This window comes from Doryrhamphus excisus, linkage group LG6 (genome assembly GCF_037039965.1).
Source record: "Doryrhamphus excisus strain RoL-2023G ecotype Guam linkage group LG6, RoL_Dexc_Guam_v1.1, whole genome shotgun sequence".
In the NCBI taxonomy this organism is placed as follows: Eukaryota; Metazoa; Chordata; class Actinopteri; order Syngnathiformes; family Syngnathidae; genus Doryrhamphus; species Doryrhamphus excisus.
In genome coordinates this window covers 13912248-13937780 of record NC_136362.1, presented here as the reverse complement: position 1 = coordinate 13937780, position 25533 = coordinate 13912248, and the positions used below count along the sequence as shown (strand labels likewise).

General features: G+C 43.5%; 1 protein-coding gene and 1 long non-coding RNA gene across 9 annotated transcripts; one reads left to right on the top strand and one right to left on the bottom strand.

Annotated features, from left to right (window-relative positions):
- Nucleotides 1–432: 432 nt before the first annotated feature.
- On the top strand, nucleotides 433–23585 carry greb1l (GREB1 like retinoic acid receptor coactivator). Of its 4 annotated transcripts, none has more exons than XM_058069172.2 (34): nucleotides 444–687; nucleotides 2479–2571; nucleotides 6617–6776; nucleotides 6888–7058; nucleotides 7300–7476; nucleotides 7573–7749; nucleotides 7838–7960; nucleotides 8109–8231; nucleotides 9538–9675; nucleotides 9765–9890; nucleotides 10274–10411; nucleotides 10718–10903; nucleotides 11095–11394; nucleotides 11472–11600; nucleotides 11946–12080; nucleotides 12250–12447; nucleotides 13092–13272; nucleotides 14233–14422; nucleotides 14715–14848; nucleotides 14926–15268; nucleotides 15342–15457; nucleotides 15530–15762; nucleotides 15834–16378; nucleotides 17303–17414; nucleotides 17478–17627; nucleotides 17703–17851; nucleotides 17933–18094; nucleotides 19267–19471; nucleotides 19561–19723; nucleotides 20018–20245; nucleotides 20319–20460; nucleotides 20542–20742; nucleotides 20825–20963; nucleotides 22006–23585. In XM_058069172.2, the coding sequence occupies exons 3-34, from the start codon at nucleotides 6620–6622 to the stop codon at nucleotides 22167–22169; spliced, it is 5835 nt and encodes a 1944-aa protein (XP_057925155.2). In that variant the 5' UTR covers nucleotides 444–687; nucleotides 2479–2571; nucleotides 6617–6619; the 3' UTR covers nucleotides 22170–23585. The 4 variants fall into 4 exon arrangements, 3 of the variants coding, with proteins under 3 accessions (XP_057925155.2, XP_057925156.2, XP_057925154.2); XM_058069173.2 differs by having other exon boundaries at nucleotides 14712–14848; nucleotides 17303–17408; XM_058069171.2 differs by having other exon boundaries at nucleotides 445–687; nucleotides 14712–14848.
- On the bottom strand, nucleotides 6544–18688 carry LOC131126535 (uncharacterized). Of its 5 annotated transcripts, XR_013627535.1 has the most exons (5): nucleotides 18569–18688; nucleotides 17947–18122; nucleotides 11922–12068; nucleotides 8122–8207; nucleotides 6544–6788 (listed from the first exon to the last, which is right to left on the bottom strand). It is a non-coding gene; the product is annotated as an uncharacterized LOC131126535 (long non-coding RNA). The 5 variants fall into 5 exon arrangements; XR_013627534.1 differs by lacking the exons at nucleotides 6544–6788; nucleotides 8122–8207; nucleotides 11922–12068 and adding exons at nucleotides 15494–16389; nucleotides 17324–17471; XR_013627536.1 differs by lacking the exons at nucleotides 6544–6788; nucleotides 8122–8207; nucleotides 11922–12068 and adding exons at nucleotides 15494–16389; nucleotides 17324–17362.
- Nucleotides 23586–25533: the final 1948 nt, after the last annotated feature.

The window sequence follows — 25533 nt, the reverse complement described above, 5'->3', positions numbered from 1 at the left end:
TTAACCCCCCCCACCTAAAAGGAGGGCTAATCGATTCAAAATCAACCCCCTGCCCTCCATCTCGCCCACGCTGGATGTCATGGCGTGCTGGGGGTCACGCGTGGCGGACCGCCGCTATGATGGGGGGCCCTTCTCTTTTTCTTTCACATAGCCCTTTCCCTCCTCTGCATCTCTCCATCCATGCTGCCTCCCTCCTCGGAGCATCTGTCACCATAGGGGGTCATCAGGCCCGAGATGAATGAGCCCTTGGTGGATTGTCCACCTCCTCCTTGGCAAATGGCACAAGACAGAGGAAGGCACTGAGGGTGGAGGGGTAGAGGTGGGAGATAGGAGGAGGACGATGGGGGAGGGTCTAGTATGTGTTTGTTTGCATGCAAGCAAGAGAGAGAGAGAGTGAGAGAGGAAGAGGAGGAGGCTATGGGATGATTCCCATTGCTTGCCTGCCTGACTGTGACTGTGTGTGTGTGTGTGTATGCGCGTGCGTGCGTGTGTGTGTAGTGTGAGAGATGACTGAGGTGAGTGGACACACACAGCAGCAGCAACAGCGAGCAGGGACGCCCCAACACATGCTGCCTGGACTTCTACCAAGGACTTTACTCCCGAAGATGGACTAACCTTTGGGGACAAAAATACGTTGGAATTTACCACATTTGGGGATTTCTACCAAGTTGGAGGAAGTCATGGAAGGTAGAGAAGAAGCAGATTTGTATTTATTTACGATTAATATTCATGTTAACTTGCTGCAGCGTTAATGAGGGAAGCTTTTAGCACCTCATTTACAGAATGTGGAGAGATGTTTGTCCTTTTTTGCATACCTCCCATCCCCCTTTTTTCTCTTGTCTTTTCTAATGTTAAGAAGTGCTCTTTCCTGCATTTCACATAACAATGAGCCCGAGAGGCAGTCCTGATGCTTATCTTCTTTTTATTTAATATATGTGCATGCTTGTTGCATGCTTAACTGCACCATAAGCCACTGGACCTACTTAAAAACATTAGTTTTTATCTCTAATTTCTGTAAAACATGTAAAAAGGTGGTGGTTTGTAATGCTAAGGCAGCCTGCAAATGAATTGAATTCAGCTCCTTTGCCTCTGCTCTAATGTAATTACATGGGGGAAACAAAAGGGGACTGCTGGCAAAAAGAAGAAGGATACTAAATTGTTGGATTAAAATATCTTTCATTTATCTGTATTCATGTATTTGTATATTTTTTTTTAAATATTTTCATTTTAGTAATTAGATTTTTAATTTAAAAATGGTGATGTTTAATGTTGCTTTTCTTATAGTAAACCATTAATAAAGTCTAATGAATCAACTATTATTTCTTGCCTATTAAATACTGAACGCTTATATTTCTAATGAAATGAAACAATAAAATATTAAATAAAGCTCAAATGGAAATAGTGACATTATTGCCTACAGGTAATCAAAAGTTAAAAGATAGAAGGGGAAAGAAACACTTTTTACTTCTTAACATTTGGTTAACCTCTAATTAAGGGAGCCAGTCTGATACAGATAGAAATTGACCTTAAATGGAGAATATTATATAACCATTGCTGTTAGTTGGCTGATTTATTCAGCAGTGCTGTTGTGGTCCTAAGCGCATTTCATCCTAAAGTCATTACTGGAAAAACTGGACGCCTTCAATCGCCTTGGGGCAAGTCTCATATCGGCTCTTTCGATTTTATGGCCTGCTCATCTTTTGGAGACATTTACGTCTCCTGGTGAGATTCCAAAATATTTCCAGACTCTGCCCTCTTAGGATTGGGTTTTTTTCTAGTAGCTTGAACTTGCATTTATTGGCCAGAGGGCCGAGCAAGGACAAAAATCCTGGCTTCTCACGTCTTTTGTCAGCAATTGACTGACTAAAATGAGCTTCCTGGCTGACACATTGACTTCTTTTAACTCCTGCCTTTGATTGGCTCTGTCAAGCTGGCTAATCATTCACAACACCCGCTCCGGTGTGCTTGGTAAAAATGCAAAAGTGGCTTGTGTACACTGGCTGTTTGCAGGACTTGGACCCCAGAACAGACATTCGCCCGCAGCACGCACTCACCAGTGATGATGGGGTCAATTGTGACAGTCGGCATGGGGGGGGACTTTGCTTTGTGTTATATCAGCGCCTGAGTGGTTAAACAATACTCCATCAAGGGGTCAAAGTAGCGCAATAGGTTGATTGTGTGCAGTCACACAAACTAAAACATCCTATAGCGTTTAGCCCCGAGGGGAGGGTGAGGTATCACATAGCATCTCCTTAACCCCTTGAGTACAACCGTCATGGCTGTCATGTTTGCAAGTGCACACATTCATTGTTCTTTGGACCACATTGTTGCATGCAGACAATGTAACAACATGTTTATATGAACTGTTTCTAATATTTTGTTGCTTCACGTTTCAATTTATTATCACTACTATATGTGAGCTAATGTGCAGTGTGTGTCTGTGTGTGTGTGCGTTCTCCCCCACATGTCGGCTCTCAGAGTGAGATGTCTTCACTAAAGCGCTGAGAGGTGGCGAACCAGCATGTAGCGGAGGAGAACAAGTCCCTTCACGCCTGCCAAGAATCTGACCACGTGAGTCGCCTTGTTCGTACAGTGACCATGAATTGAATGGATGTATGGCCATTGGAGCACATTGTCTCCATGGCCTTTAAACTAAGACAACTAAGACACTAGGAAACGCTCAATGCCTTGTTTAAACAACAGGATCCGAGCTAAACCGACTTTACAAAATAAAGCTCAGCTTTCTTATTCCTGTTTAGAAATATGAGCATGTCAACATGCTGAAGTCAAAAACACGCCCTCAGCTTACAGAATTTGAGCAGATGCATTCAATGTTTCCAGACCGAGGAACCGTGTTCCATTTACTTCCCACTTTCCAGTGATGTTTTCGGTAATGTTCACTATTATGGGATAACTTTGCCACCTACAGTTATCAATGTACCACTCACCATTGTATCTATATTGTATGATGTCAATGTAACTTTGCCAGCTTAGGAAACCCGTTCCAGCACTATGTCGAACTTAATGATGAAGCACTTATAGATGCCATTCTTTGCCGTTTTGGGGAGCCCAACCTCAATCACGTGGTAGAGTACAGAGAACGAAGAATGAAGACCTAACTCTGTCTACGTATAAGGCATTGCAGTGTTTGCAGGCATTCTCTCATTTCCTACATCAAACTTGGCGGTGCCTTTACTTAGCATTAGCATATGGTGTTGCTGGTATTGGAACAGATAATGTACTTCCTGTTGTGAAGTCTTCTGCAAACAGTTTAGACTGCAAACCAGCTGGCCTTGAAATACTTGCACCCTCTGCTGGTTGTTCCTAATTTTCCCTTGCCCATCTTTAAGAGTGACCTGCTTTTGCTGCAATTTTAGCTGATAATGTATAGTTCCTGTCATTGTTTTCTTCTTGTTGGGGCTCTGATTTAACAAACACGCTTAGGCTGCGGGGTCACATTCATGCAATCTGTCGCTGCCCAGAAGCAGGAGAACGGCCTTGACTGCTCTTCTGATTGGCTGAAATCAAACACCCTTTCCTCCCTCCTCTCCCTTTTGCGTCTTCCATCGATGTCGCTCTTTGAAGCGCCTCTCCCTCGTAAATGCGTGATCCATTAAATGTCGACCACCGTTTCACCTGACAAGCACCCGCTCGCCTCAGCCACTGACCGAGTGACATCTCAGAAACATCCGTTGGCGCGACCTCTGCCATAGTAATGCTTTGTTTTAAAGCGCACAGGTGATAAAAGGTCGCTGTGCCTGTTCACCAAGGTTAATGACAAATCTGTCCACTGAGGCTTGAGGGTCAGCTGGGGCCAAACAGGCCTCCGGAGCCTTCTTTTGACTTGACAATTGAGCAGACAGCGGCTGCTTAAAAAACGCCCTCGGGCCCTCATTTTCTTTCTTTCTTTTTAGCCCATCTGTCTTTGTCTCCACGTGCAGCCACCTTCCTGCATCAGTTAAGCAAGAAAATACTGTAGTGCGGTTCTGTTAAGCTGCTTATCTCTCTGACAGGACAATCAGCCACTGTTAATCTCGTCTTTTGTCTGGCCTGCTCGGATTCCTCCCCAGGTTGGCTCTTAGGTAAACGCAGGGAAACCTGTCCAGGCGTAGGCAGAGGGACTTGTCAAAAATGTAAAGTATCTGCGGGGACTTAACTATTTGCTACCAGTTGATAATTGCTGACATGTTCATTCAACATTACACGTAGTAGATGACATTTTTTTAATTAACTTTATTATTTGAAGTGTTTTTAAATCTAATCTAAGAGAGTCTAGAATGAGGAAGGAGTGTGGCAATTTCAGATATGTTCATTAATATACTTTAATTTCCAAAAAATACAACATTTAGAAAATACATTGTAAATTGTATCCTTTTATTGTAAAACTGGTGCTACTGGTTTGTTTTTTATTTATCTGGATTACAGATATTAAATTATATTCTGTATTATTTATTTTTATTTCAAAACCAGGTGTGTCACAAATGCATTTTATATGATTATTTTCACTATTTTTGGAATTAGATTTTTAATTTAAAAAATGTTGTTATAGAAATCCATTAATACTCAAATAAATTTTAAAAAACGTATCCTACCAGGGTTTTGAACAAACTCCAATTCATCAATTTTTTTTATCTTATCATCATTTCAAATATGTAATGTTTATATTTCTAATTAAGTACAACAATGAAGCTTAAATTGAGCTTAAATGAAAATAGCGTCATTATAGCTTGCAGATGATCAAAAGTTTAAAGATGGAAGGGAAAAAAAAACTGTTTTGAAACAACTCTTATTTTCTACTTTATGAGCATCTGCCTGAGGTACTCTAATTTTTGCAAATAACGGTGGTTTGAAATTTCAAACGTATTTTTAGTGGCACACATGTTGAGGATGCCACCAAAAAGGCCCACACACGAGACCTGACAGATGTCCAAGAGTTGACCCTCTTTTGGGAGGGAGGGGGTGCAGCACACAGTTGACAGGAGCAAAAAGAGCCAAGATATCCTAAACCACTTCCAATTAAAACTGAGTAAAGTCTGTTTATGCAGTTTTATGCAGTAACATAACATGCATGTTTTTGGAATGTGGGAGGAAACCGTAGCCCCCGGAGAAAACCCACGCATGCACGGGGAGAACATGCAAACTCCACACAGAGATGCCCAAGCAGAGAATTTGATCCACATCTTCCCAATCTCCTGACTGTGTGGCCTACATGCGAACCACTCGAACACTGTGCGCACCCTAAAACAAGTGTTTCTCAAATTGTGGAGCGTTAGGCGGGGAAGACTTTCAATATTAGTGAAAACCAGCCAACATGTCTGAATTTGTTGTACTCAGCATACAATTTGAATATGCTTGTATGCGTCACTGACAGAAGTAATGACAGGCAGAAATTAAGTAAGAGTCACTGCCCTACAGCACACTTATTTTGGAACCTAAATTGCATTTCAAATAAAACACGCTGAAATGTCACATAATTAATAAAAAGTTTCACTTTACAAACAAGGAAGGAACACAATAGCCTTCATGTTAAACTGTGACTGTACCAAATGTCTCTGAAAAAAATATTAAAGGGGACCTATTATGCTTTTTCCACTTTTTTGACCTATAAATGCAGTTAGAATGTTGTATTCTTGTGTTAAATGATGCCAAAGTTTCAGATAATTAGGTTTGTGCATTTGGAAGTGAGCCCTGAAAGACGTTTGGGATAGCTCAAAACGCTCGGTTTCAAAAGGTGTGGTAAAACTGACCCGTTGTGATGTCACAGAGAGATGGACTTCCGGTTCTGGTTATGGTTAATTCCGGTTATGATTCATAGTGTGGAAGCAAGTTGGGCGTGTGACCAATCACAGTCGAGTGGGCATGCCCGGAGGCGGGCCTTGTGTGGAATAAATTAAAACAGACCGTTTTGTCAGGAAGCACAAATCAAAGCTGGTGCACATTCTGCAAAATCTAAAAAGTTTATCTAAAATCCTAAAGCTCTAAAAAGACCACAACTCAATACAAAGGGCCGAAAAATTTGCATTATAGGTCCCCTTTAAATAATAATTGAATAAATGTCTCTTGAACAGAAAAGCTGCAACAGTACTTTACCTTTGAGTAGGATCTCTGCGGCAGAACTGTAAATATGCAGCAGAGCTATAAATGTGTGCTATGACGCTCGTCGATATTTCATACTCGGTGCTATGATTTCAGATCACATGAGACGCAGCGCTTTGGTTCTGGAAGAATGACCATTTTTCTGTCCGTCTTTCACTTTTAAATATTTAGTTTGCAAGACTAACTTCTCACTTTAGAGCCAGTCTATTTTATATTGTTCTATTTGAAGATTAATGGCATAGGAAATGGATGAATCCCGGCAAGTAAACAAACTTAATTTTTTATGACTTCACCGCGTTTGCTGTCACATTAACCGGATAACAGGAGTACTTGACGCAGGGAAACTGCCGCTGTGATCAGTCTGCGACCATGATCGTGTTTTTACTTTCATTGGTCACGGGTCCATAAAGGGCCATCACTGGGTCTGAATCCGGACCGAGGTCCGTCATTTGGTATGAAACTGGTAATCTATCAGCATGCATTTCTAGTGTAATATAGAAATGTATGTTTTACTCCTCAGATCATGGGAAACTCATATGCCGGGCAGCTAAAGTCGACTCGATTCGAAGAGGCTCTCCACAATTCTATCGAGGCGTCTCTGCGCTCCAGTAGCGGCGATCCACAGCCCATCTTCACACAGCTCTACCTGAAGCCGGAGCCGTATCCTGGCAAGATGGAGGGTCAGTGGTGTACTGTAGGAAAAATGGAGGATTCCATTTAGTTGCATGCTCTCACAGGAAGGATGCTATCCATCTGTCAAAATGATGCTATCATCGTTAATCTTCTACCAGACGTGAAGCCAAAAGCTGAACTCCAAGGTGGCGAGCTGCCCGGCCATGAACTCCTGAACAGCCACTCCTCCAACGACCTGGAGGAGCTGGAGGAGGAGGACGAGGACAGCAACAGCCCCCCGCTCCCGTACCTGCAGGCCCCCGCGCCAGACGGCTGCTGTACACTCGATGGTAATCCACTCAAATTATATGGCGCTGTCTCGTCTTGATGAAACGTTTCAGCCTCTTTAAGTATTCGTCCATTACATATCACTGGCTTAAGGTACCAAATATGGTTCCTTTCTTGATACACAAGGTACTGAATATGGTTCATGGTACTTATGATGATGAATATATTAGCTTTGATAGCACAGCTGCTTCTCATCCTGACCAAAATGTAAGTGATTCAAATAAATGAACACGTCCTACTCAGGATTCTGCCAGGCTGGCAAAGATCTCCGTCTGGTCTCCCTGGCAACGGAGCCCATTGATGTGCCAATGGGTTTTGAGCTGATCGGCGCCAAGTCCCCCAGCGTCCCTGAGCACATCCTGGTGTGCGCCGTGGACCGACGCTTTTTGCCGGACGAGAACGGGAAAAATGCACTTTTAGGTCAGCGTGTTCCCTGTAACTGTTGCATGCATGAACATTTTGTGTCTCCTTTCCAGCATTTTGCTTAACAACAATTTTCCTCTTCTGGGCTGTCAGGTTTTTCAGGGAACTGTGTGGGCTGTGGTGAGAAGGGCTTCAGGTACTTCACCGAGTTCTCCAACCACATCAACCTCAAGTTGTCCACGCAGCCCAAGAAGCAGAAGCACTTAAAGTATCACCTGTTGAAGAACTCTCAGGGTGCTCTGTGCAAAGGACCCCTCATCTGCTGGAAAGGTAGCAAACTGACTTCATTTGTGCATAACCCAAAGAAGTATTGATATCAACATGCTTGTTTTGTTTATGTTTGCCAACTTCTCTTCAGATTGTAAAACACGTCAGTTCTCTAGCTGTGCATCAACGTCAAAGCCCAGCTCATCCTCATCGGTCAGTAGCAAAGAGAACGGAGGAACCAGCGGAAACGGTTCATCTCCCTTTTCCCTCTCAGGTGAGCTGCAATACAAACTCCACAACCTATTGGCATCCGATACAGTAGTGTGGAACCGCACTGCTCGACATTGAATTGAAGCACTGAATGCATACTACATGCCTTAATAAGCCTTAAATCCCCACTTCTGTCTCCCCCCCGCCAATAGATTCTCCACCTACCAGAATGACGCCAGCCTCTTCTGTCTTTTTCGGCACTCAGGACCTGAGTAGAGAGTGTAGTTTCATCAAGCCTTTGGCCTCCACACCTGGAAACAAGACACTACCAATAGGTGAAGAAGCCTCTTGATAATAACATGCACTCACATGCATTCACTTCTGGGGATTTAGACCTGCATGCAAGTGTCACTTCAGTGGCAATAAGGCGCACTAAGCCTTATTGTTAAAGGTTGCCTAGCTACAAGTCTTTGGCCGAGTGGTTAGCATGTAGGCCTCACAATGAGGAAGAGTTTGTATATTCTACCCGTGCGTGTTTGGGTTTTCTCCGGGTTTCCTCCCACATTCCAAAAACATGCTAGGTTAATTGGCGACTCCAAATTGTCCATAGGTATGAATGTGAGTGTGAATGGTTGTTTGTCTATATGTGCCCTGTGATTGGCTGGCGACCAGTCCAGGGTGTACCCCACCTTTCACCCTAAGTCAGCTGGGATAGGCTCTAGCATACCCGCAATCCTAGTGAGGATAACCAGCATAGAAAGTGGATGGATGGACTTTGGAGATTAACCTGTGCTATGGCTTGCTTGGACGCACACATACACATATACATGTACACCCAATATGTTGGGTGATATTTTTATATATTGGAATAGATGATTCCAAAGATAAGAAAATGAATTATACCAGTATAAATGATAAACATAAACAAGCCGAGTTGATGACAGTATAAGATGAATCAAATGCTGTCATGTGAAGGAACGTTCGTTTTTTATTTTCACCACATTGTGTTTTGCGGCTTTAATGTAAGGAACATAGCTTGTCTTAGCCGTAAATACATTCTCCACACACACAGAACACACTTCTGTGACCGTACTTCAAAATAAAAGCGCCGTTTGCGCCATGTCTGTGTAAACAAAATGATAACTTCCATAGGCAGTTGGAATTGAAATGTGTGCAGAGGCTGACATCCCCTTCGAAAAGTTAGCCAGTATATCTAATGAAAGCATATTTCATTAGATGGATTAAGGTTAGTGTGTTTTTATACAAGATTCCACTGAATTTACATTTTATATCATCATATAATGATACATCACATCATATATGCTAACGTTGTTATCAGCCAACCCTAACACAAACATACATGCACGCACACTCACGGATCAATACCAACGGGAATGCTCTAATGACTTTTGAAGGTTTTGCTATCCATTATCCCCTTTTACGAGGTTGTGTGATATTGACAGACAAACGTTATGCATGCTGATCAATGTTCTAGTGTATTGCATACAATGTGAATAAGACATTGGAGAATGTCATTGTCAATGTTCAAATATTCATGTATTCCTCACTTTGGAAGATTATATTTACCTCATATTGTGGCTTGAATGCTGTATTAAATGGATTTTCTGTATGATTTTCCAGTTCCCACAGCTCTAAGGGTAAACGGGCCGACCAATTGCTTGAGTATTGAAGGGCATCCTCCTCTGCTTAGCCCCTCCCAAGTCACCCTAGGGCCTCAGAGTCAAGGGTATCGAACAGCCGATTTGGGAGACAGTCCAGGTCAGACTTCCCTTTCCTGGTCAGATCATCCAGTACTTGTTGCCTTCCGTGTTTAAAATGGGTTTCTGTTTTTTTTCCTGTTTTTTCAGTATCCTCAGCCATGAACTCCGGCCCTCCCAAAAAGCGCCATCGAAGCTGGCATCCCAGCTCCATTGTCCCTGTCCCTCTCACAGCCGTCCCTGTTCCAGCAATCCGGCCTGTCGTTTGCTCTCCAGGTTGGTTTCCAGAATGTCACCCGGGTTAGAATGCCAATCCACATGAATCAGAGTAAAGCTTGACCCTAATGTGTCTGCTTGTGAACTTGTGTCATTTTTGCAGACGTACGTAGACTATTTTGTTAATAATCATTTCAAGTCTGGTTTGAAGATGACACAACAACATTGCTGACGTTCTGTGAGGTCATTAGGGATAATTCCATGGAGACTCCATGGAGATGGAGCTACTAGAGAGTTAGGAATTATTTAAGAGCAAAAAATCCCCATAATAATCAAAGACCACATAACTGTGATTATGCCATCATTGCACATGAATTGTTGGGTAAATGTATCTGATGTATCTAATCCCAGTATTGTTATCCCTGTGTCTATTGTACAAACAGGTTCCATATTAGGGGGTCTGTCTCCTCAACCACCGGGGCCGGGTGTCATTCAACCGCAGCCAGTCAGTGCTGGAGGGACGGTTATCGTGCCGGACAACCTACTCAACTGCGCAGGAGTTCGCCCTGTCATCCTCATTGGTACCAGACTCCTATGCATCTTGTAATCATATCGACACATGCCGGGAATCTACGTATTATAAGTACTATGCCCTTTACTGAAGCGCTGCTTTTTCACACTGTGCTCAGTTTGCTCTTGGATGGCACTCAGGACAGCCTCATTCTCCTTCATCTTACAAGTGTGTTGTTCAGACTGATACGTTCAGTGGTTCAATATTACATAATGTAGGAATGTCACGTTGACCTAACACAGTCGCAGTTTTCCTTGCAGCGTTTTCTCCCCCCACTGCATTGTTGACACACTGTTGTTTGACGGTGTCTCTCCAGGGCATGGCATTCTACCTTATTTCTATGGCAATGTTGGAGATTTGGTCGTGAGTCCACTGCTGGTGGGTTGCTACAAGAATAACCAGTTGACGGAAAAAAACTTGGAGACATTGGGCCTCAGCAGCAGCCAACTGCTGAGCGTGGAGACCATGATTCTGCTCACGTTACAGTATCTGGCACGTCTAGGTGAGCTGCAAAACACACACAAATGCAGTGTACAATCCTAGCAGGCTAGCAAGGGCAATGACCTCTCATTCTTCTTTAAATACCACCCAGTAAAACAAATATACAAGCTAGGTGTGCGTGTGCGTTCTTCAGAAGGCAATTCGTCACCTTTCACAGTTTGCATCTTACTCATATTTTGATGCTTCTTGCAGGCCCAGAGCAGATCCCCCTTAGGGAGGAGCTGGAACAAATAGTTTTGAAGGCCATGCTCTGTTGCCCCTGCGGTCCTGCCATCTCCCCATCACAGCTGCCCTGGCTAGCTCGACTGGAGGCCAGCGTCTCTGGGGGCACCGTCCAGGTGGTGGTTACCCATAATTCCCTAGGGGAGGGCATTTGCGAGTCACTGCGCACCCTCAGTGAGGGTCCCCACCCCCAGAAGTCGCTGCCCACCTACGTGGTCATCATATGTGCCTCCAAAATGAATGGAAATGAGTTCTGCATGTTGGTCTTAGGTACGTTTACAGCTTTTCTCGTGGATCATTATTGTGCCACATGCTCAGATTTCAACCGTGACATGTGTCCACCACAGGAAAGTACCAAGCACGGGCTTTGGCAGAGGGCATGCTGACTACCAACGAGTTCCTGAAGGAAATCAGTTATGAGCTCATCACGGGGAAAGTCAGTGTATTGGCGTCTCATTTCAAAACCACCTCGCTAGGTAAGTGGTGTGTCCACTATATGTAATCTTCTTGTGTTAAATGTGATATTTGTGTCAACTTTAAACTGCACTGATCAGATATGGAGTCAACTCGGTTTGACATTACTGCTTCCAAACCTGCATGCACAAAGTTTGTTTAAATAAAGCTTGGCAGATATAAATATTTAAATATCCTTAGTCGATCAAATAAGCATCAGCAATAATGATGCAGATTGCTTATTAGCCATGCATGTGTGTTACACACCATTGTGTAATATTCATGCTGCTGTGTGTGTTTGTGATCATGTTCTCATCTGGCTGAACATTTGCCTCGTGTGTTACCATGGTGACTGCTTGTTTTCACAGGGGACAATCTGGACAAGCAGCTGGTGCGGTATCAGCGGCGACGGAAAGGCCAGGTCATCCAGCCCTTCCAGGGCGATGTCACTGACCACATCCATTCGCAGGAGTCTGCCAGCATGTCACCACCTGCAGACAGAGGTGAGGAACTTAAACGATTCATTTTGACTTTTGAGCATAGAATGAGGCAATATTTATACCCAATGCACGACCTTGCTCTCTAAAATGGACATTCATTTATGATTTGTTTGCTATGCTGCTGACATGTGTTGCAATCAATGATGGATCTCTTCCTTGTTTCTTGCATCAGAGCTGCTCAGTAAGGTCTTCCAGATCTTTCCGACCCAGCTGAGCGTGGCCCGCCGCCTCCTCTCACAGGTCTGCTCCATTGCTGACTCAGGCAGCCAGAACCTTGACTTGGGGCGCTTTTGTAAAGTGGACTTTCTGGTTTTAGTCCCGCCCTCTCACATTCTAGTAAACCAGACGGCACAGCGCATCCGACAATCAGGTATGGAACCAAAACATAGACTTCAAAATCATAGAAGGAAATATGTACGTCCTCGGTTCCCAAAGTGGGGTACACCTATTGTAGTAGGGGATATGTTAATAAAAATGAAAAAGAATTATAACGTATAACACTTGCAATTAAAAGTGTGCCTGAAGGCCTCACGGTGCAGGGGGAACGGAGCAGAAGGGAGTATGAAGTTGGTCATTATTGTGTTTGCATCTTATGAACAAATAAGTAAGCTTGATAATTACTTTGTACATTAAAAGTGAAGATTTCATTTGTATTAGTTCCTATCCCCACACAGCACACATGTGAAAATCTGTCACCGTCACCCTGAAATTAGGCTTCATTGTTGTGTGTATTTCTTTACTTCGGATCTACTGCTTTATCTATTTAGCAGTGCTCATGTGAAACTTTCTCAAAATGTAACCATGCAAAATACACATCATTACTATAAAATTAAGGTTTTATGAATTATTTATGTTCAAAATGTCAAGTTAATGAAAATAAAAAGGTTTGTTTTTTAAATATGTAGTAGTAGGGGGTACATGACTTCAGGTCAGATGTCTGAAGGGGTTTGTGGCTTTAAAAAGTTTGGGAACCATTGGTATACATAATGTGTCATTCCCTCCCTTTTCAAACAGGTGTCCTCGTGGACTTAGGAATGCAGGAATCCGGCTTGGCTCAGCAGAAATGCGACAAATACGTAGTGCGACTGGACACCGATGTGCACGTTAAGATGGAGGCCTTCATGAGGAAAGTCAAACAGAACCCATACACGCTGTTTGTCCTCATCCACGATAACTCGCATGTTGACCTGACAAGGTACGAGACACACTTCTGAGTTGTTATGGCTGCATGGTTGGCCTTGTTCTTTTTTTTCAAGATGAAAACGAAGAGAGGGGAAGAGGAGGAAGAGGGTGAACAAACACAATGGAATGACGTAGAAGTAGGCATAAAAGTTGGTCAGGTCATTTTGAGTTTTATTTTGCAGGCTCCTCCTCCTCCTGGCCAATGAAAATGCAAGAAAAGGGACATAACCTCAATGTGACCCCTCGGTAACTAAGTACCCTAACCTTTTGCACAGCAGAGACGGTCATTGTGCATAGGTGTATGAGAAGGCATTGAGTGTATACATGTAGAAGAATATGATGATATAATGGTGGCTCTTCTGCTGATTGAGGGGGCTCTGGGCCACTCAGAAGATGTGTGTTAGGCTTTTGTCCATGCTGAGACACATACAAACACATCTTCGGAGTGACCCAGAGTCCCTCATTCGTCGAAGGCACACCATTGTAACCTGATATTGTTCTGGTAAATAGCCAGCCATATATGCTCAATGCCTTCTGGTACACCTATGCACAATGACGGCCTCTGCTATACAAAAAAGGGTACTGACCAAGTTAGTTACTGAGGGGTCGTGTTGAGGTCATATGTCTTTTCTTGCATTTTTACAAATAGAATAAAGTTTTCAAAAATGAAAAACTGTGTTTTTCTGAATCGTTAGGGTTTATAGATTAATCTAGTCCAGATTTGAAGTGTATAAGCCAAGTGGTCTAATATGGACTAGGGTTTGAAGGGGACAGTACATCCACACTAAATTTACTGTACAAGCTGATAAGATCCAATCCAAGTCTGCCCTTTCAAAATTGATATTTCTGCATGTTGGGATGGAATCGTGTTGTATTGGATACTGTATTTTTCAAATTCAATAATGCTAGTTTTTCTATACTTGATGGCTTTTGACAAAAAAACACGTTCCAGTCTTTATTTTCCCGCCTCTAGCGCTCTGTCGGGCTCTGTGTGCCACGGTGAGCTGCAAGGCCTGGCTGACCGAGTGGTCAACTGCCAGGAGGTCCTGGATGCAGTGAACCTGCTGGTTCTGCAGGTCAGCTGCTTCCCGTACACGCTGCAGACACACCAGTCCCGCATCAGCGTGCACAACGAGGTGCACTGGCCCTTGAATGAAAGCCTGGTGAGGGTGAATTGATTTTCAGAATAGTCTGCACACAGTAGGCTAATCATCGCAGTGGTCCAACTGCTCCACCTCGTGGACAAACACTGCACTTACTTTCTTGTGATAAGTTAAGGTTAAATAATTTGTTTCATCATTTAAGTTTGATCTAACCTTGTATACAAATGACAACATAATAAGCTCCTAGGGGGAGTACAGTAATTGGCTATTTTTGATGTAGTAATGGAGAATGTGTGCTGAGTACTACTAGTATCAACAAATGTGTTTTGTTGCATGCTTATCTTCCTAGCAGGGGGCGGCCCCTTGTGATGAATTGGTTTACTTCGGCCTTGGGGACTATAGCAGATCCCTCCAGTGGGGCGTGGCCAGCCCCATCCTGCGCTGTGATGATGCGTTTGAAAAGATGGTCCACACCTTGCTGCAAAGGTGAGAAGCCACTTAGGGCAAAGACGACTTGATAATGATGATAATGTGACAAATGAAGTTTTTATTTGTGTCACCAGACACCCACACCTCCACAGCATGGTGATCCGCAGCTACCTGCTCATTCAGCAGTACACCGAAGCCATGATGGCGCTCACCTCTTCACCGTCCCTGAGAGATCACATCACACCAGAGACACTAGCCATGGTGGAGGACCTGATCAATGCCCCGGGCAGGGAGGGCTCCCAAGGGCGGGGCCACATGCTGCTAGTTCGTGTGCCCTCGCTGCAGCTGGCCATGCTGGCCCGGGAGCGACTGGAGGACGTGCGGGACAAGCTGGGTCTCCAGCTGTGCTTTGCCGTGCTGCTGGGAAGCCCCGCCTCCGAACTAAACCTCCCCAGGAACTTCACCAATCGCCTGCGAGTGAGGAACCACTGTGGATTTGTTAATAACAACCACCGAGATGCAGTAGTTATTAAAGGGCTGTGTCCTGCAGGCATGGCGCGGCTGTGACAATGAAGACTGGGTGCCGCTGACGTACGAAGATCTGGAGGGTCTACCCTGTATCGTCATCCTGACAGGGAAAGACCCTCTTGGAGAGACCTTCCCCAGGTAATCCCTATATGTTAGCAAAGTATTCTTAAGTGTACGATTCATATGACGTCACATCTTTCACCTTTCTAGGTCTTTGAAGTACAGCGATCTTCGCCTAATCGACTCCAGCTACTTGACGCGTACGGCACTAGAACAGGAGGTGGGCCTGGCCTGCACCTACGTTTCCATGGGGGTGGTCCAGGAGCCCAAAAAGATGACAGGCCCTCGGGAGTCCGATGGGGATAAAGCCACCACCAGCATGAATGATGGCGATGAGCTGGAGCGACCTCAGAGCAATGGCAGCGCAGCAACCAGGACCTCTGGTGGGTCACCGCCCTTGTCTTAAGATGTCATTATGTTGATACTTACAACTTCCTTCTTTTTATTTTCTCAGGCTCTTTGGTAGAGAATGGTGTCAGTTCATCAGATGCTGCAGATTCCCTCCATAAGCCCTCCACGTCTACCTGTCCACCAGAAAGCGTCAACACATCGAGTTTCAAGCAGGAGTGTGATTCCATGGGAAGCCAGCTTTCGTCCAACCCTCCCATATCGTCCAATGCACCCGCGTCCCTTTACTCCAGCTCTTCCTCTTCATCCCCATCCCCGTCCTCTTCCTCCACCCAGCGGCCCAGCCAGTCCACACAGTGCGGCCGCAACACAAAACCCGTCCGTGTTTCTCCAAGGACCGTCATAATGTCACGAGCAGCATATAACTTGTTGGCGGGCGACTCGGGGAGCCAGCTGTCCTCCTTCTCACTGCTGCCCCACGCCGACGTGGCGTGGAGCAGCCCCCTGAGGCCCCCCATCACACAGAGCCTGCAGAGTGAAGAGCAGAGCACCTACTACCGACAGTGGACAGTCGCCAGGCAGCAACACGCCGATTACGAAGCTCCACCTGTTCCGCACCCTCGACGTCTACTGCTCAGTGGGCCCCCACAGGTAATATGACACTGTACAATAAGGCAAGTGATTACAAATTGTTCGGAACAGGGTTATGAATAATAATCCCTATAGCTTTTGCAGTACAGTGGTAACTTTTGTATGCCTTGATTTGCATAGGACTTGGTGGCCAAAAATGTCTTAGTAGTTTATCATATACGTATATGGCTCTATGAAATCTATTGTATTTTTTCTGTAAAATTCTTTTTTATTCTGTTTTTTTACCGTTTACACTTATTTTACCAGCATAGAGTGTGTGCTTTTTGACTCAGTGAATAAAATGTCCATTAATTAAATGCACACATCCTCACATTTATAGTTGCCCACACACACAGCTGCACACAGCTGCACCAGTATGCTCTGCTAAACTAAACTAATCGAGCTAGCTTCCATTCACACTCCGTAAGAGAGGAGCTTCCAGGTTTTTTGTTGCTGTTTTGTTTGTGTATAGTTCAGGAGGGGGAGGGTTATAGACAGATTCCAGCCTGATCCTTTGGTCATCTTTATTATGTGTTTGTGTGTTATATAGCACTATGCGCCCTGTGCAGATGAAGTATCCAAGCGCAATGTGCAGACAGTCTTTTTATTGAGTACAGCTGCAAAATTCTTTAAAGTTAAAAAACTCTTTAAAGTTGGTAATGGACTAGAATGACACAGCGTCTGTGTGGCCTTTATTGGTGAACACGGTGATAAGTCTCCACTCATCACTTTGTCATTTATATGTATTTTTGCTGTGTTTTCTGCATGGTAATACGATAATTATTCTGTGTAAAATGTTGCTTGTGTTGACACATTTTTGGGTATCTGAAATGGATTCATTGGATTTGCATAAAATTTATAGGAAAAATATTTAGTTTTTACTCTGACCTTTTGGAACAGATTCATGACAATAACCAAAGTTCTACTGTTCCGCATTTTTGGCAGGTGGGGAAAACTGGTGCCTACCTCCAGTTTCTACGTATCCTGTTTCGGATGCTCATCAGACTGTTGGAGGTGGACGTGTGTGACGAGGAGGAAGAGGAGGAGGAAGGTGAAGGTACAGATTACTGACACATCGATGCAGAGTTTTGAGTGGATTTTAGATTGTTTAACTCTGCAGAGACACCTGAGGTTGCAACACCGATAAGTACCCAGTGGCCTGACATCGAAGACATCCGCAACATGCCCTTTGACCCCAATCCCCGAGACTCCAAGTTCAGGAAGGCCAGCCCAGTCCACTCTGACAAGATGCCAAAGCTGAAAGTGAGAGGTGTGTGCTATAAAAAGTACACCTCTGCGCTTCATCACATCTGCGATGCATTCAAACATTTTTTTTTGTTATCAGAAAGAAAGAAGGAGAAAGAAGAAGAAAGGAGTCAAATGGAAGGCAAACAGGAGACCAAGTCGATACGCCTCACTCAATACGCAGCTCACAACGCCTTTCATCACTGTGAGCAGTGTCACCACTACTGTGACGCCAGCCCTGCCACACAGGTCAGTCAGTGCACCCCAAGCAGCAATTCTTATCAAACATATCCGACATGTCTAAATATCTATCTTTGCTGTGTGCCACAGCTGTCCGAGTGTACCTTCCACACTTTCACCTTCTGCTCGTCCATGTTGGGGGAGGAGGTCCAGCTGCAGTTTGTCATTCCCAAAGACAAGGAGCAGCACTTTGTCTTCAGTCAACAGGGCAGCCACCTAGAAAGCATGCGTCTGCCTTTGGTCTCCACTAAGGTTGGTTTCATTTGCTTGACCAGTACACCTAAGAAGAGCAAAAAAAAATTTAAAAACACTGCTTTTAAACTGTCTTGGATTGACATCATCAGAGACAAAGTATGTTTACTGTTGTGGGTGTAGTTTACAGTGGTGTAAAACTGCATTGGAGACGTATTTTGAGTGTTTTGTCCCTATATGTAGCTAAACTAAAATAACCAAACTTTACAGTGCCGATCAGAAGACATGTAAAATCATTTGAAGCAATGAGAATGAATACCTCTGCCAAGTATGGCGACCAAGGAAAGTTATATGCTATTTACTAGCTAGCTAGTTTGAGCTAGTTTAACTAGCTAGCTCGTTTTAGCTAGTTTGTTCGAAAAATGTTAGCTAACAAGGTTTATTTGCATGATTACACTATAGTGGTCAAACCCATTTTTATATGTATGTACCGAAGAATAAGACAATAATATTTAAATGTTAAGGATAATGCACCTTTTGTCATTTATTTCAGTCACATTAACAGCATCTTCCCACCTTCCTTCTCATGTTGTTTTCTCTGAAACAGGAAGTAGCCTGATAACAAACAAACATTATTTTCTTCACTTTTTCACAAAGTTTCGTTTGGTCCCATTCTGTTTAAATAAACCCAAATTCTGTGCATGGTGGTGCATGAGCTAAATAATATCTAATTTATTTTTCAAGAACTCACCCTTTCACCTATTTTGTTAGTGGCATTTAAAATGGCTTCCTCCCTGAACCCGGAAGTAACCAACTAACAAAAACAAAACATACAAAGACATTTAATGGCACCATTAAGTTACATATAAAAGAAAACAAAGTCATATTTTCTTCAGGGTGGTGCATGGAACAAACAATAAAATACTGTACATCTAAATTTAAAATGTAAAAAATAAATCAGCTTTTAATAATTTATTTAAAAATGGTACAGTCCACCTTATTGCAATCAAAATGGCACTCTGTATGAACCAGGGAGTAACCTGCTAACTAACATAGGAACACATTTAACACATTAAAAAAAAGCAATATTTCCCTATTGTAGTTATTCTTATACATGAGGATATTTTTAGCTCATTTTATTGGGCAAATGTACCAAATGAAGTGTCCATTAAGTGTATATTAGTATAGGCAAGCTGAGACATCACTTTCTGCTTCAATTCTTGTGTCTTCAGGACCCCGATCTTTTGAAGAGCCCCATCTTCACGCCGACGACGGGGCGCCAAGAGCACGGCCTGCTCAACATTCATCATGCCATGGAGGGTGCCGCTCACTTGCACATCCTGGTGGTCAAGCACTTTGAGATGTCCCATTACAGGAAGTACTGGCCCAACCATATCCTGCTCGTCCTGCCCGCTATGTTCAACAACTCTGGAGTTGGTCAGTGAGGTCACCCTTGTAGTTATGGTTTGCAATTATTTTATCAAAATAGTGGAAATGGACTTACATAGCCTTTGTATGGGCTCAAGGGGCCGCTCGCTTCATGATCAAGGAGCTGTCATACCATAACCTGGAGCTGGAGAGGAACCGATGGGAAGAGCAAGGGGTCAAGAGGCAAGATGTTTGGCCTTTCATCGTCATGATGGACGACGCGTGCGTTCTGTTTAACGCCCAGAAGCCAGCCGAGGGCAGGTAAAACCAACTTTGACTACATTTTTTTGATCAGCTACAGGCAAAATCCATTTATCCATCCACTTAAGTGTCATGTTAACATTGAATACTGCTTATAAATGGAATATAACATGACTGACACCATAACCACTGTAGAATACTACATATTACAATTTGAATACTTCACAGAGGACGGCTTTGTAAAAAAATGAATACATACATTTGGACAACACACTTTTAACACACTATTATGGGACCCTTAAAATATGTTGAACCAAACTGACCAAACTGTATCTACTTCTTGTTGTGCCACAGCAGTGGGCTCGAGGGGGGCTCTACGCTCACCAACGTGTCTCTAAAAATGGTCCTGCAACACATGGAGACAACCCCCAAGATCTCCCTTTATGCTATGTGCGGCACCCGTAAGTGGAGTAGCGCCCTGGCTCGCAAAACTCTCCGACAGCCTTTCAGTCGGTGCCACCTGCACGACTTTGTCCTTCTCAATGTGGACCTCACCCAGAACGTCCAGTATGACCTCAACCGGTGGGTGATGGATGGAGGTCGGTGGGATCTGTGTAGTGGTGTGGTACTAATGCTCGGTTCTGGTGGTGTGCAGGTATAGTTGTGAGGAGGTGGACTTCAATCTACGGGTGAACAGCAGCGGGCTTTTGCTGTGCTGTTTCAACAGTTTCAGCTTGATGAAGAAGAACATTCCAGTTGGGGGAAACCAAGACTTCATGGTCAAACCTAAACTCATGGTGAGTAACATCTCCATACACTGTTGACTTGTCTTGTTTCAGTTGAACATTCCTCGCTGACTATGTGCTGTTTTGCTACAGGAAATAGAAAACCCCACCTTAATCAGCCCCTCCCAGTATGTCTGCGCCCCTGACAGTGAGCAGACCCTGCTGGACGCCCCTGCCCAGTTCCTGCTGGAGAAGTTCCTACAGAGCTGCAGCCACAGATTGTTCCCCAAAGCTATTCAGAACCCAAACAACCCAGTTCTGTCCATCGACAGCTACCTCAACATCAGCCCGGAGGTAAGCTGCAGTGTTGAGTCTTCATGCTATGGGAGAAAAGTACAGTCGATAAACATGCATGCATGTTTTTGGGTTGTGTCAGATCTCCGTGTGCTACATCAACTCCCGCCCACACTCCACCAACCTCAACCATCAGGGCCAGGTGTTCAGCGGCTTACTGCTGTACCTCTGCGACTCATTCGTTGTCTCCGGACTCCTCAAGAAATTCCGCTTCCTCAAAGGTGAGATTCATGCACACTTCAACTCACTGGCCACAACATTAGGTACATTTCATGATGGTACAAACTGGGTGATCTAATTGTGCAGGATGGACCTTGCAGGAGGTCACTGTAAGCTAATGTAAAATATCTGAACGTAAGATAGCTAAAAAAAATCAACAACTTAGCTTTGTGTTGTAGGTGATCAAGGTTTAGACGTATTAATGATTTTTTTTTCAACTCAAATGCCCTATGCCAAAGACGTGTATATATATGTACATCTTTAATGTTTTTTTGTGTGCGAAAAGCAAAAAGAGGTGATGATGCAACTGCACAAGGTGGCAGAAGTGCATTTTATATGACTTCTGCGTGTATCTTTCCCAAATAATAAAGCTTCCTCAGCAAGCAGGAAGTCGAAAAGCATGGAGACGTGTAGCGTGCACATGGTTTTGCATGTGCATGAGTTCAGTTCCAAATGTGAAATGTGAAAATTGTAAATTGTTCACGGTGTTTTATTTGTAAATCTTTGTTATTTTCATATAAAACAACAATTTTTGTGTTGTTTACGTTGTGGCATAGTTTAGATATTTTGGCTAAGTATATATGACTACATTGTGTCAAAGTTAAACTTCCATCCATCCATTTTCTATAACACATATCCTTACGAGGGTCGCGGGCATGCTGAAGCTTATTCCAGCTGTCTTCGGGCGAGAGGCGGGGTACACTCTGGACTGGTCGCCAGCCAATAACAGGGCACATAAACTTGTGCTTGAATCTTTTCACAAAAAGCTTTTTTTTCCCCCTTTTCATAAAAACTGATTTTATACAAAGGCAACTTGCATAGAGAAACTGTAGTTAGAGGAGAAAAAATTTGATAAGAAAAACACAATATGACTGCAATTAAACCTGACACCCCTAATTTTACAAACACCAAAAGGCATCATCACTGAGAGCAATGTGAGACTACTTGTAATAAAACTACAAGCACCATAATAAAGATATAGTAAACCGCTCTGTTACAAATGGCTTACAAAATGACCGCTTTGTCATGTGACCACATCCACAGGTGCCACCCTGTGCGTCATCTGCCAGGACCGGAGCTCACTGCGTCAGACCATCGTCAGGCTGGAGCTGGAGGATGAGTGGCAGTTCCGCCTGCGGGACGAGTTCCAGACGGCCAACTGTAGCGAGGACCGTCCCCTCTACTTTCTGACTGGCCGCCATGTTTGAAAAGACCAATGTCCCATTCCACAACCAAACCAGCATTTCTTGCCATTCCAGAGGAAGGTCAAAGGTGGCGCCAGAGTCCCACTCATGTTTATGGCTCCGCTTTGTAAGTTTGTCTTAATGTGACTATTTGATAAGAATGTACATGGACTTTAACCACAGTACATCCTACACTGGACGTACGTGTTTATCTCAGGGTTTTAATGTAGACTTACAGAGAAGGGCAAAAAAAAAAAAAATGATGCGTTTACTTGCGTTACTTGCGTTTACTTTTCTTGGCACCAAAGACATCCTCTTGCACCTTTTTCTTGTTTTCCCCGTCATGCCTTCACAGTCTAACAACTCCAGTTTCACGTCACTGCCTAGTCGGAATACAACCGTACACGCTAGATGTGTAGTGCACAACATAGTGGTGACCTAATGAAGCATCCAACCACAGTTGAAGTTCTTGTTACACAATGTTATGACACACGTCGAGCCTACATATACGTCCACCTAAATGTCCCTGCCCCAAGCCGTCCACCCTGGTATTGATGGCGGTAACTAGCAAACAAAGAAAACACACTGAATGTTTTTTTGTGCACAGGTTTTGTAAAGAATTGACTTTACATAACATATCATGCATTGCAAGGGACCAATAAGAAGATATTGAGGCGTGAAAAGAAAGGAAATAACCAAGAAGCGAGATAATTGGACTACTGTACTGTTGAAAGCATTGTTTACATTATTATTAATATATTATATCATCCCCTTTCACCCGTAGAGGGTTACTGATGTTGTTTTGTGCAACTTTAACCAGTATATTTTGGTGTCTTTTTATGCAAAGGCGAGAAGAATCTACCTAGATGTGTCCTTAACCATGTGTCTCTGTCACCCTCTAGTGCTCTGGAGGGCCACTCTTATTTATTTCATTATTTTTGGACTGATAATCATTAAAAAAAAAAAAAAAGTATATTGATATTTGATTGCATGCTGAGCTCGCTGACGCCGAAGGAGTGCGTCCTCTTGCTGAAGGCTTTGCACACGGACCCCCCCCCAACCCCCCACCAAAAAAAAACCCAAACAAATGATTGTTGAATCTACTGAATGTCACTGAGGCGGAGGAAGAGTGAACTTGCACTAACAAGTTGCCAAAGCAAATGGAAACTAATCAATTTAACAACTCCCAAAAACGAGACTGATGACTGAATATGAGATGGTTTCACAGAAGGTGGAATAATATGCAACTTGCTCACACAATCTTCACAGAAATGTCTTTTTAAAAAGCAGCACAGTGGTAACCTGTGTGCCTGAGTGATCTACCTCATGTTGACCATGTTGTGCTTGCAAGGCTGTGACGTCGCATCAAAGCCACGCTGTTGTTGTTGTTGTTATTGTTGTTCTAACTTTAAGAATGTAATAAAACATGGCGAATGTTAACACTCTTTGTCTCATTTTTTAAATCATGACCTGTCTTTATTTACTTTTAATGAAAATCAAAGCTAGCATTAATATCTTGACCCATACAACATGTTTCTCGAAGAAAAACATATAGATAAACAAGTTTTTTCCACAGAAAAATATAAATAGGGCGGCACGGCAATCAAGTGGTTAGCACGCAGACCTCACAGCTAGGAGACCAGGGTTCAATTCCACCCTCGGCCATCTCTGTGTGGAGTTTGCATGTTCTCCCCGTGCATGCGTGAATTTTCTCCGGGTACTCCGGTTTCCTCCCACATTCCAAAAACATGCTCGGTTAATTGGCCACTCCAAGTTATCCATAGGTATGAATGTGAGTGTGAATGGTTGTTTGTCTATATGTGCCCTGTGATTGGCTGGCGACCAGTGCAGGGTGTACCCCGCCTCTCGCCCAAAGACAGCTGGGATAGGCTCCAGCACCCCCGCGACCCTCGTGAGGAAAAAGCCGTAGAAAATGAATGAATGAATGAATGAAAAATATAAATAATAACTATAAAAAATTCCACAGAAATTTTGAAAAAGGAGATTCCAATAGGAGAGCAGACTTCTATATTATGCCCATTTTAGGGTGCAGAATCCATACAATTTGTGTCGAAAACATGCCTAAAACAAAGTGTGCTCCTCCTCAGGCAAGCAAGGTTGGAGGCAGCGGCCACCCATCCCGGTTCTCCTGAGCGGTGCTTCTGACAAAGTGTGTGTGACAATGAGTGCTCCTCCTCGGGCAGGCAAGGTTGGAGGTGCCTACTCTTTGAGTTCAAAGATGGAAAGTCAAGGTCTCCAGCCAGTAGCTTCTACACACTTCAATTAGCTCTCCAAAGACTTTGCTCATTTATTATCAACTCCTATACCCACTGAAGTGAAAAGTGGGGTTCATTTGTAATTAGAAAGCGCTTTGGCCGTGTGACCAATCACAGCAGAGTGGGCGTGCCTGGAGGCAGGCCGTGGGTATAATAAATCAAAACAGACCGTTTTGGTGGGAAGCACAAAACCAAAGAAATACAGCTGGAATAGGTGCAGATTCTGGAAGCTCTAAAGTTTCTGTGTGGGTTATTGTGTGTAGCTGCTCTATAGAACTCAATACAAAGGGTCTAAAAATAAGCATAATAGGTCCCCTTTAAATGGAATAAATGGGCTCAAAATAATGTTGACCATATCGTTTATTGGTAATAATTTATAGGACAATTTTGTATTCATGCTTGCATGTGTACATTGTATATTAGTTGATATAACAAATACATTGGCAAATACATCCAATTGTTTATCTCAGTAAAATAATCACTGATCTCCCGCATTCCGCTATTGCTATACTGCCATGGCATGAGCTAAAGAAGAATGATTAAACATAGAATTATGTGTATGGATAAATACACGTGGATATTTATTACATACTAACACATCAAATACTTATATTTTGTAAGCTATATTTTGTAAGCTCAAAACTGTTTTATTGATTTAGTAATGAAGTGCCTGAATATACTGAAGTACATTATAAAAATAACTGTTTTATCAATTAATCTATGAAGTGAGTGAGTGACCTCAAGTAGGTCATAGAAATAGTGCTTTGTCAGACAACGTTGCTTTAAGTAGGTGAAAGGGCAGTAAGCAACCCAAAGATAAACCCATAATCAGCTGGCACCAGCCGGAGTCAGCAGCCAGATATGGTCACAAAGTGTAGCCAAGGTATGCAATGTCAGTCTGGAAGTCATGTAATTATTACATAATGAGTTAGTACAGGGTTCTCCCCGTGCATGCGTGGGTTTTCTCCGGGGACTCCGGTTTCCTCCCACATTCCAAAAAACACGCTAGGTTAATTGGCGACTCCAAATTGTCCATAGGTATGAATGTGAGTGTGAATGGTTGTTTGTCTATATGTGCCCTATGATTGGCTGGCCACCAGTCCAGGGTGACA